At 41.4% G+C, this 12,032-nt stretch overlaps 1 protein-coding gene across 1 annotated transcript in view; it reads left to right on the top strand.

The window, feature by feature from the left end:
* Positions 1-11,778, top strand: part of IPMK (inositol polyphosphate multikinase) — a 39,866-nt gene extending 28,088 nt beyond the window's left edge. The window contains exons 5-6 of the mRNA XM_065638729.1: positions 5,072-5,153; positions 6,162-11,778. Coding sequence (XP_065494801.1) covers positions 5,072-5,153; positions 6,162-6,796 — 717 coding nt within the window. The 3' untranslated portion in view covers positions 6,797-11,778. The remainder of the gene's footprint in view (positions 1-5,071; positions 5,154-6,161) is intronic.
* The last annotated feature ends 254 nt before the right edge of the window (positions 11,779-12,032 follow it).

The following is a 12,032-nucleotide window of genomic DNA, read 5'->3' as shown; positions in this document are numbered from 1 at the left end:
TATTAAAAATAGAGTGTTTTGTGTGCTGCTGAGTACAAGCAGAACATGTGGGTTGTGATCTCACTTCGGATTTGCAAATCCGTCCAGAATCCACAACTCCCGCTTTCTGCAGGTTTCCTTTTTCTTCCAGAACATCTTGATTGCGACATCGCATGCTCCGTAGTAGTTCTGAAACATGTTTTTGGAGCACAAACTGGCGATTACGTAACCTTACCAGTATAATCCATCATTTACTTTTATTGTTTGTGCCTATGAACCATTGCATGCAGCAATGCAGATGCCTCATCAAAGCTGTTTTTACAAGGGAATTTCCTAATCTACACCACATGTTCCTGCAAGATATTTTAAACCTGACTGTAGCCGAGTCCATTCTATGAGTTCTTTATGAACCCTTTCTAGTATCCTGGTAATTTTCATACGCTCTGATGTGTGACAAGATTTAGGAGGGAAGGAATAATAAAGATATGAAATCCTGTGTCTCCATCCACAGTAAAAAATGAACGGAACTGTTTGGTGGGGGTTTTTTTACGTTTATAAATCCAATTCAAGCTTAGATGTTTAAGAGAAGTGAGGAATACAGAACAGGAGCCGCGGGTGGTTCATCTGTGCTGGCTGGGTTACCTCTCTGCATTTCTCTCTCCGCTTTGGCTCCCTGGTTCTTGCAGTCGAGTTCGGCTCCTCCGTTTCTCAGACGGTGCCAGGTTGGTGCTGCGGAGCTGGACGCAGCGAATCCTCTGAGCCTGCTCTTAAATATATTCAGTTATTTTTAAAATGCTTCGCGATCAACTGCAGCGTCACTCTTTCTTTTATTTAGGAGATTACTGGTCCGCTTTTTCACTGCATTAGTTTCAAAATCATTTCATTCTACAAGGACCTCACTAAAACTTTCTGTTGATGGTCAGAACCTTTGGTGTATACGTAATCATATAAAGCACTCTGTCAAATACCAGCAGAACAAAGAAGCAGAATGGATAGAATAATGCAAGTATAGTCTTAGAAATGGGGGAGCGGGGACGCATCCTTCCCGTGCCGAACTGTCAAGCCAGCAGCAAAGCAGTGTGTGTACTTTCATCACTTGTGCTCTAGAGACAAAAACATAATTTCTTTTTTTTTTTTTTTTTTAGTTTAAAGGGGGAGGAGGTGTTGAGATAAATGGATGTAGATAAATGGACACGCTCTCAGCAGCAGTAAGAGTTAGAATATTACTATAAAGCAGCAGTATTAAATAAGAAAATGCATTTTTAAAAATTTCTCCCCTTGCTATTTTTTCTTCAAACCCTTGTTTTACTTCCTTTTGGAAAAAGAAAAAAATAAGGTTTGTTAAAACTCAGTGTTTTAAGTCTTCTGCTGTGGCAGGATCAGTCTGTGGAGAAACTCACCAGGTTCTTGAAACATGAAGGAAACCTGTGTATTTATAGAGAGACCTGTATATTTATATATTTATAAATACATTCACAAATACGTTCTCAGCCCCGGAGCGGTCCCGCTGAAGGCGCTGGGCCTGCTACCGCCTCGGCTTTGGCAGCGCTCGGGTCCTGACCTTCAGGTGCCGGTTACGAGCGCTGCCAACAGAAAACTGTGTCGTATTTAAACACTTGCGTGCTCCTGCCTTCCTAAATGTAACATGGGGCGATTGTTAAGTATATTTACGGAAGGAACAGGAGGGGCGGACAGCTCAGCCGTTTGAAGCCTGGATGTCTCAGCATCGGAGCGTGTCTCCATGCTCCGCTGCAGCGCTGTGCGAGCCAGCTCAAAATTGTATTTTTTTTTTTTTCCCCCCCCCAGTTTTGATGATGTGGATTACGTAATATTTTTTGCAGATGTGAAAGAGATCTGCGGGTTATTTAATAGAGATTTTTATTTGCGATAGCAGTATCTCCATCAAACAGGCTAGTCTTAATACGAATTTAAATTACGCTTTCTGGAAGATAGGGAGTTGCCGCAGATAAGTATTTGAACGGTGTGTATATTTTTCTGCCTCGCCATGGAAGTCAGTACAGAATGACTGTAAGTAACACTACATAACACTTGATATTTGTTTTCCTAAATCCAGCCTTCGGCGTAATGTCCTAAAGCTGCAGTTGCAAGGTTTCCAAACAGCGTATCTCGCTGTTGAGATCTTGCAAGGCTGGTACTTTATTTAGAGCGCACACTGGCCCAACTTTTTATTTTAGCTCAAGGTTTCCCTCGGTTCAAGAACATCAGATGAACTAACGGTAATTGAAGAAAAGGTACAAAAACGTGTGTGTGTGCAAGCAGCAATAACTTAACACCTCATGGGGAAACAGAAGCCAAGTGCAGGTTGAGAAAGGCCAAGGATAATTTCCCTCGACAGTTAATCATCTGGATTTTTTTGATGCGCTGCCCATACGGAGTCGCTTCTACTACTGATTAAAAACCTGAACCTGTTGGCATGCTGGATTCCAGTCCTGTTTGTGCAGAAACTCACCAAACGGGAGCTGCCTGGAGGCACGAGGAGGAGCCTCCGCATTGTCAGCCGGAGCAGCTCTGACCTGGACAAGAGGGAGGATGTGCAGAAGTCACTGGTTCTCTTGAAGACAACGTTCTGCAGATCATTTACAGAGCACAATACAGCGAAACTCCCTGTCAACACAAAGCAAACACGTAACGAGCTGCGGCAGGTGAACAAGAAAAAAGATTTTCCTGTCTAATAATTTCCTGGCTGTTGTTAAGGTTACGGATTTGACTTATTTGACTTGTCACCGTTTTGACAGACATGGGCCAGTACAGACAGCTGCAACAACAGGGATACAGAAAAAGGTTGATTCAAAGGCAAATAACCCTTTTGGGAAGGGCCAGTAGCGGTGACGGTGTGAACAAAAGCAGCGTGAAGCCAGAGGTCTGTAGAGTAGGAAACCGATTTTAGTCTTGGGTGGTTTTTGGGTAGGTGAGGGTGAAGCAAGAACTGACGAAAGGTTCTCTCTGTTTGAACTTGGGTTTCTGTTCCTCTGCTTTCAGTATGGGGCTTAATGTATTTACATGTGGTGGAGGTTTTCCAAGAATGTTCCAAATAGTCGAACTATATAGAAAGCCATTGCGGGGTGGGGGGGAATGGTTTTGTGCAAATTATAAGAGATTGGGGGCTTATGTGCTGCTCCAGCCTTTCTTGGGAAAACAAAATGAGCTTGCAGATCTTAATCGGCATTTTTGAGCTAGTGCCCGTGTCACAAAAACTGTTGCTCGTACGGGGAAGAGATAAGGTTCTGGTAAACAAGATTATTCGTTCAGGAGCGTGCTGCAGTGCTGGTGTATGGAGGAGGCTGCCCCTAGATCGACTAAACGAGGACCTTTAATATTATTAAAATGAAGACACACGTAGTCAAAACTTACATGTATTCGTCAGACTCTTGATCCTCTTCCTAAGCAATATATATATTTTTTTTAATTCTTGTTTTATTTAATTACTTTTGGCTTGTCGCTCTTTAGATTTTAAAAGTTTGTGAAACTTTTTGTGTGTTTCCGGAAGTAACTTTGGCACCTGAAGTATTTCCATAAGTAATCTTTGGTTTCATATGTTGTATACTGTACCTCTTTTAGGTGCTTTGGGGGGGGGAAAAAAAAAAAAAAGTGGTGAAAAATGATTCTTTTTGTGAAACCAAACTCACACTTGTCGGATGCTGGTTTAGAATAACTGCCCTCTGCTCTGCCCTTCTGCAACGTACAGACTTTGGGGCCTCAGTTTCTGTATGTATCACAACAGTGGGACGTGTTCCTGCTGCCAAGTGGGTTTAAGCATCGGAGCTTAGAACTGTTATTTCTTTAGAATAACCAGAATTATTTACTGCCCCTTGAATTCATAGTTGATGACTTAAATCAGTTTCCACACGCTATGATTTAAAGTCCTTGGGGGACCCTGAATTTAATTACTTCTATCTTTTTGTCAAAATAAGAGCTATTTGAGACTTTTTTTTTTTTCCCTTCCTTTTCTTCCCAGCTACTTTGCAAAGCAGCAGTTCTGGACCTGTGTTTTCAGATTGTGCTCGTTGTGGTTTGCATGGGGGAGTCAGGCTTCGCGGCGAAGGGCTGCAGTGAAAACAGGGCATTTTTATTTTTTTAATTAGTACTTATTTACCGCTCCTTTTTATGTGCTGATTTTTTTTTTTTCACTCTCCTGGGCTGTCTCTGGGCTCCAGCAAGAAAAGAGCCCTGAAGGACCCACGGGTGCCCCCCGACTTGGTTTCCGTGGATCCGCGCGGGGCGGGCGCCGCGGGGTTGGGTGGTCTGAACACGTGCCAAGCGCGGGGTTTCTGCCAGAGACAACTGCCTGCTTGCTAACACCATTATTTCTGCAAATAAGAATTGTCTGCACTCTCATAAACAGATTATACTTTAGCCTGGCCGGCTGGCGCGTTTCCGCTATGGAAATTATTTCAGTTAGAGAGAAAACGCGTCTCTATGTAAAATGTTTTTGAATTAAGTTGTTAAGCTTGTACAATTCCTGATATGGACAAAACTGTACCCGTATAAGTTGCCTCCCTTTCAGGCAAGAGCTGATGTACCACAATTGAGCCTGGAACTGAGTTTTCACTCAGCTGCTGTCATTTATTTAGTATAATCTCATTTGTGCCAATGACTATAGTTTCAGGTGGGTCTCACAGAGCCGAGCCTTCCTGGTCACATCATAGTATTTCTTATTGTTTTGCTGCTGTGCTAAATATTTCTATAGTTTTAAGAACTTCAAAATAATCACATTGAATTTTTTAGCATGTTACGCCTTACTGATTTAGTATTTGTAGTAACCTGGGTAGGAGTATGATAGTTTCAAGTCGCAGCATTGATTTGCAAGGGAGGTGCCGTATAAAATGTTTTCCCGTGATGGATATGTTTATTTTTGCCAATTCATGTCTTTGAAATGCAGGAAAGCTGTAGCTTAGACCCCCAAGAGGGGAAAGGGAGGATTTTGCAGATCAGAGCGATGCCAGTACCTGAAAGCTGTGCCAGGGCAAACCGGTACCAAAGCTGTTGTAACCTGTTGGTAAGGTGTCCCCCAGCTCTGCACAAATCGTGGTGGTTGGAAATCAGCACAGAGTTTCCTCCTTGTTTCGTGCAGGTTTACCACGTCTCTTCTGACAGCTACGAGACGCAAAACCAGCACTACGGAAGGAGCTTGACAAAGGAAACAGTAAAGGATGGTAAGGAATTTGTGTGTCACAGTTTGGTGCTCTGGGATATTATTTGTTTATTTATAGAACTGTATGAAAAAGCCGTCTGTGTGTTCCCATTTTAAACGTCCCTTTCTCTCCGCTTGCCAGATGGGTCTTTAGTGGTTTTCTGTAGCATTTGAAGTACCTGTTGCTCCTAAATTATATTTGCAGTTGGTTTTAATAGCAGTGTAGACTACAGGAGTTTCCTCATCATGTGTCTTTTACTGCTTAATAAGGGGATGATAGTGGTAGATTTCAGTTTCTTTGCAGCTTTGAAACTATTATGAAATAGAAAGCTTTTAGAAGTGTAAAATGGTTTTTATTATGTGTATATTTTTATCTCTAGTTGTCTTCCGTGGATATATCCTGTCTTTTATATTAGAAAGCTACTCTAAATGCCTCTTTAAGGGACCTTCTCAGTTGAAGTCAATCCATATGTTGCTCTGTGTTAACAATAAATAAAAATGGTACGAGCATACGGCTGTTCGGCAGTGATAACTATTTCAGGTTGGTTATTAATTGACATCTGTTCTTGTGTCCGCCACCAAGGGACAGAAGGACACACATGAACACAGCGCTCTCCAGAGCTGGCACCGCCTTGTCAGCACTGTCGCTCACGATAAAGAGCCGTTTGAGCTTGTTTATCCCCAGAGAATTTCGTGGGTCCCTGCCCTAAACTGCCCGGATATTTGCTAAAATGAGCTGGGGAGCAGGAACCACGTTCCTCTACTCTTTGTTTGATGGATTGATTAGTTTTGTTTCTATTCCAAGCCCAGTCTGTAGTATTACACAGCAGGCCTTATACAGGTGAGGTGACTGAAGGTATCGGAGTTTCTTGGTTCGCTTCTGATTTAGCTGATAATTGCCTGAAAGGGAACTGTGTGAATACTGTCTGTTTCTTCAAATCAAGAGCTACTTTCATCCCCAAAGAAATGAAAAATGTTCGATTTGTTTTCAGAGCTGCGAATAATCCCAAACCCTGTCTATTTCTTGCAGGCATCTCAAAGTTTTTCCACAACGGGTACTGTTTGAGAAAGGATGCGATAGCTGCCAGCATTCAGAAGATCGAAAAGATTTTGGGGTGGTTTGAGGGCCAGAAGCAACTCAACTTTTATGCAAGCTCATTGCTCTTCGTTTATGAAGGTTCCTGTCAGGCAACAACCGTGCGGTTGAGTGATGTGACCTTGGCAGAGAAGAGAGGAGTGCCCAAAGGACTGTTAGCAGGTGGAGACATACTGGAGTATAATAATAATATTCATGTAATAAATTCTACAGAGAATGGAAAAATCGAGGCCTCTGTAGGTAAAGGCTTGTCCAAGTTTTACGCACTTCACAAAAAGGCGTATTCTAAGAGGCACCACAGTCAACTCTCGCTTAAAGTTGAAAACTTGGAGCAAGACAACGTGTGGAAAAGCGGCTCGTGCATTACACAGGAGCATCTGAACGGAAACGTTATACCCCAACTGGAAAAAGTTTTCTGTCACATGCCAGCAGAGATCAAGGAAAGCGCCAGCGTAGAAGTCCGGATGATAGATTTTGCTCATGTGTTTCCTAGCAACACAAAGGATGAGGGCTACATTTATGGTCTGAAGAATTTAATCACAGTACTTCAAAATATTTTGGATAACTAAATTCTTTGCTATGGTTTTTACTGGGGGCCAATGATAAAGAAGAGCAACAACATGAAGAATTTCTGCACTTGTGATGCTGTGTAACTGGGTTTATATTGTTCTATATTTTATTTGTCTTTGTATTTTTGGTAGAAGGGTTTAACTTTTTATAATCTTACTCAGGAAAATAATTGGTAGTGAATTAGGGAGTGTGAAAGGCTGTGGATACTGGAGATTAAGCAAGATAGGTAAATTACTAGAACGAAATGTATATGGCTGGCTTAAATCCAAGGAGTACAGTTGTACAATAAGCAAAGGTTATGTTAGTTCCTGTAACGACTCTAGCGTAGTTAACATTTGCCCACTTAGCCTGGACACTGAGCCGTATCTCCGTTGACAGGTTTTTAGAAAATGGACTGAAAACTCTCTTAACGTGCAGGATCGATGTCCTCAGTGCTGCCCTCTTGTGTTTACTGTATCTGAATAACTGGAGTTATCCCTGCTTGGACAGAAATCCCGTTTTGAGTCAGTAGTCTAACCTGGAAGCCAGTGTATCATATCAGAAAGCGCTTTGCGATGTCCCGGGACGATAGTTCTGCTCTTGCAGCCCTGGGGCGGGCGCTTCCCCTCGTGGTGCTTGTTCGGAGCTGATGTTCACCACAGACAAGCTGCAATCTAAGTTGTGTCGCGGTGCTAAGAAAATGCTGGAGTGAAATACCGTAACAGGCTTAAACTGCACACCTGCTAGAGAAACCGTTTGTTCCTAAGAAAGGGTAAAAGAACGCAAACACGAGATGTTCCAGGAACTAATCTGGTTTAGGAGCTTAAGTCAATCTGTTAATGGAGTGTCTGATGTTGTGACTGAGGGAAATGCCTCACTCCTTTGTTCTGATGGCCCTTCTCCAAAAACATGGCTTTTTAAAAGCAAACTGATCGAAGGGGGAAACAAAGCGTTTTGAGTAAGCGTACAGAGATTTCCTCTAGCCACTTGTATTTTCGCATCAAGCGTTTCACATTTCCACTGCTGGGGAGCATCAACTGGAAACGACGAGCAATACAGGTGAAGGACGTTTTACTGCGAGGGTCTAGCCAGCCCTGGAGCAAGCAGACGTATCTTGCGTATCTCTGCTTGTCGCAGCGGAGTTGTGGCTCTTTTTTTTTTTTCTATTTTATGACACATAGGCGAGTGGTGTAATTTGAAGGTTGTCCCACTTCCTACTTTTTTCACGGGGAAAATTAAAGCTTTCGTGTGGAATATTGGAGATCAGGACGATGTGTCCAAAGCGTTTTTGGTGTGTCTCTTCTGTATGCTGCATACGTGGCTGTCCTACCATGCCTATATAGTCAGCTATATGGAAAGTCGGGACAGAGGAGCCTTGCCATCTATAGAGCGCGATTTTGGTGCTTTAAGCAAGCCCCAGAAGTAGAACTTTTTAGAGTGGATTTGGTCATTGGAAACATACATTTTTCACACGTGGAATTCGTGTGACACCATGGCCTTGCTGCTCTCTGTGTGCTGTTCTGCACTATGCACTCGTGTGTACACGTCTTTGCAAGAGCTCGATTTGACATCTGTTTTGTATATCAGAAAGAGAGAAATACTTTTTCAAACAAATATGCTGTTTTAATTAAAGCTGAAATTTTAGCTCTTTGAGAACCTGGGTTAATTGGAAGAAACAGGGTATTGTGTGTAGAACTACATTGTTTAAAGTTGAGAGCTAATATTGGCCAATACTTTCAAGAATGAAACCCATCTGTTAGTAACATCATGTTTTTGAAGACACTTGCAGGAAGGACAGTATCATTTTGTTGAAAATTTTATGCAAATTATGGTGAAGGCTGAGGGGAAAGTATCAGGAAGAGAAAGTATTTTTTTTTCTACCTGCTATTTCCATTGCACCGTACAGCTAATATATTTCTAACTCTCTGTGAACTAATTTAAGCCATATTCTAGGCAGAGTTTGTGGTTTTGTTTGTTTAGATGCTGGTTTCTCTGTTATGATTTTGTTCTTCTATCCTGCACATAGTCAACACTAGGGTAGTCGAGGCTTGTAGTGGCCTCGTATGATAAATGCACGATGTTTTATAGAAAATACAGGGGGGAAACACTTGTATAATGGTGTTTTTGTCCTCTGTAATTCATCTCTTCTGGATTTTAATCCATTTTGTGCCGGGGAAATCAGACATCTGCCTCAAAGAAGTCAGTTATTGGAAAATGATCTGTATGCTCTTAGTATAAGCGCATTCTCCTGTCTCTGCTTTAAGATATAAGTCTTCAGTGTTTGAATGCTCTTTAAGTATTGATTGTTGTGTTGACTATGGCAGTGTTTGTAATGCACCTGGAATATTGTTAAACCGTCAGAATATTTTTAATTAAAAAAATAAAATAATTTTATCATGTTTTTTTACCAGTAGTTATTATGGATATATTTCTGTTAATTTAAAATGTAGCTTGAGAGATAACAGTATTTTTAACGGGAAGTTGTGTAAATAAAGCTTGCTGTAGAGGTGTTTTGGCATAGTACCAACTGTGAATTTCTGCCTGCAAAGGCGTTATATTCACGTTGTTCTTGCACATTTTAGATTTGGTGTTTCTAGTGTCTTGTATCTGATCAGATCGCTTTCAGTTATAGCTGTATTCACAGAAATCATGAAACAGATTACCGAGTTAATTCCGAAATGAAGAGGGGGACACTGGTCACTAAACGTACGTATTGCCATCATCTCCCTCCCTCGCAGCGATGCCTCTCTCGTTCTCTGTACGAAGTGTACAGGACAGGTGACGCTTACACGGAAATCTTCGTGGAAACGGTAACAAGGCTTATAGATATTTCTGTCCCGTAAATCTGAAAGCAGGTCCCTTCCCCAGACTGGCGTGGTGTGTCTGTCGTCGATGAAACCCGGCTGGTTTGATTTTAAGCAATAAGAGTTGGATTTAGCAGAATCGATTGTCAAAAGGGAAGATTCTTGGAGGCGTTGTCATTGATGTACTCTCGGAAAATATACTGTTCCGAAGACTTTCTACCTAGGTGATTGTGAGAATTGTGTATAGGCTTACCTAATGAGAGCTTGAATTGTATAAAGTTTTTTAAAAAAGCATTTACGTATATGCTATTTTTGGATATGGGTGGAACTTGTTGCAAAAATTGCATTGGAAATTATTATACCATTATGAAGTGTTTAAATATTTTAATCTAATCATTTTATGAACTAAACTGGAGACTTCACATATAGTTGTGATTCACATGAAGCTTGTACTGTTTTCCCTCGCTTTTTTTTTTCCCTGCTGTAATGCATACTCAGATTGTTCTTTTCCATAACCCTATAGTTTCATGGACAATTTTTAAAGTGCTCAGTAGATTAGGAAATCACTAACTCCCTTTAGTTTGATTAATGGAGTGCATATGTTGTTGACATACTTCAGTGCACATGGTATTTTCAGTACTGTTAGTGAATTATACATCTAAAGCCCCAGTAAAACTTCCTCGCCTGCATCAGGGAAGGCATCACCTGCGCTGGCCTGAACTTGCACAGCATTGTAATTGTTCTCCTGCCTCACCATGTGAAGTATTCCCAAGGACAGGAGGACAGTGGAAGAATAGAGACTCACATCTGCATCTGCTGTTTAAAGTTATGATTGGTTGTTCATCCTCCCTCCCATTTTTTTTTTTTTCTTCCAAGTAAGTTTTCCTCCTGAGTGCCTTCTTCAGCCCTTTCCACTGGCAAGCTCCTGTAGCATCAATGTGGAATGGTTTAAAGTGAGGTTTTTATTTCCTAAAAAAACTGCCCTTAAAGTGCAGGTGTGGAAAAACACCATCAAAATGCCTCAAGTCCTGTGGGAAATGCAATTTCCTTTCTGCAGACTTTCCCGTGGAAGAGCAGGAGTGGAGGTCAGTGGAGAGCATAGCTTGCTGCGAGACCAGATCGTAGGTTTTATGAAGCTGCTTTATTTGTGGTTTGAAGATGTTTCGAGGGCAAGGTGAGTGACAGCCAAGCTGCATGAAGTTTTCCTTTTCTTGCTGCAAAGAATACCGAGGTTTGGGTGCAAGAAGTGGTGGGAAGCGGTGAAAGGTCCTAAGGAGCAGTGAGGAGGACATCTGGTCCCTTCTGCAGTGCAGGTAATCGCTGTGGATAAGATCCAAACAAGTGTCTCGCAGGGAGAATATCCATGAATATTCATCAAGTTACAACAGACCCTTGCAGGATGTTATCCCTGAAGCAGATGCCCCTCTGTAGCCACAGGCCAAATACTTGTCCGTGTTCACGGCAATCTGCAAATGAAAGCTGCAGAAAAGGTTGTCGTCCAAAGGACAAATGTAACTGAGCAGTGTTTGAAAGGGGAAAGTATGAGAAAAGCTGAGCATTGTACAGCAGAAAACATACTTCAAGAAATATCTTTTACTGTAGTCTTGTTCAGTGGCTATGGGCCCTGTGTATTTGGAGTTCAATTTGTTTGTTATAGGACATTCAACAGCAAATGGTCAGAGCAAGGGTACTTTCAAAACACCTTAGTTTGAATTGTGTACATTGGTTCAAATAGTTATATTTTTTTTTAAAGTGACCTGTGAAATAACTTCCAAATATGACGTGTGTTGCACCTGACTATAAATGAAACTAGAGTGCACAAAGGCACTTTAATACTCTGGGAACTGTACTGGAAAACAAATGGAAGCATGTGAAATTGCACCTGATGTTGTGTTGTTAATTGTTTTTACAGTCTAAAATTCTACATTAATTATGCCTGATAGGTGAATGTATCTAGTCTGGTCTCAGTTTCTTTGATTCAATTGTCTAAAGCCGTCACTCAGTCTCCTCTAATTTGTATGTGTTTGTAATTTCATTTGCTATTTTTGGCCATTACTGGACTGCAGGGGGTATATTACATGTGTTTATTTTATAGAACATTGTACTATGCTATCTACCAACTTTTGTAACTTAATTCGAAGTGATATTGAGGGTAATTCCTGATAGCTGTATATTTGGCAAATTATTAAAAATTTCTGCAAGTGTCTTGCAAGCATAGTTGGTTTCTTTTTAATACAAGAGGGTTGTTTGGAAAAGGTTTCCCTGACTATACCTGCACTGACTGATCCCTCTTTCTTTCTCCTTTGCTCCATGCACTCTGTAATTGGTGTTTGCCTTGGATTTACCAGTTTTGCTTTACCACTAGATTTTTGTCGTGGCATCCATTGCTATCGTTGGTTGCAAATACCTGCTTTGGTATCCAAGAGTCACCTCTGTAAAGTGGAAAAAAAAA

The sequence above is a fragment of the Caloenas nicobarica genome, chromosome 7 (assembly GCF_036013445.1).
Source record: "Caloenas nicobarica isolate bCalNic1 chromosome 7, bCalNic1.hap1, whole genome shotgun sequence".
Classification (NCBI taxonomy): Eukaryota; Metazoa; Chordata; class Aves; order Columbiformes; family Columbidae; genus Caloenas; species Caloenas nicobarica.
Note: the sequence above shows the minus strand (reverse complement) of the source record. Positions and strands in the feature narration are given on the sequence as shown.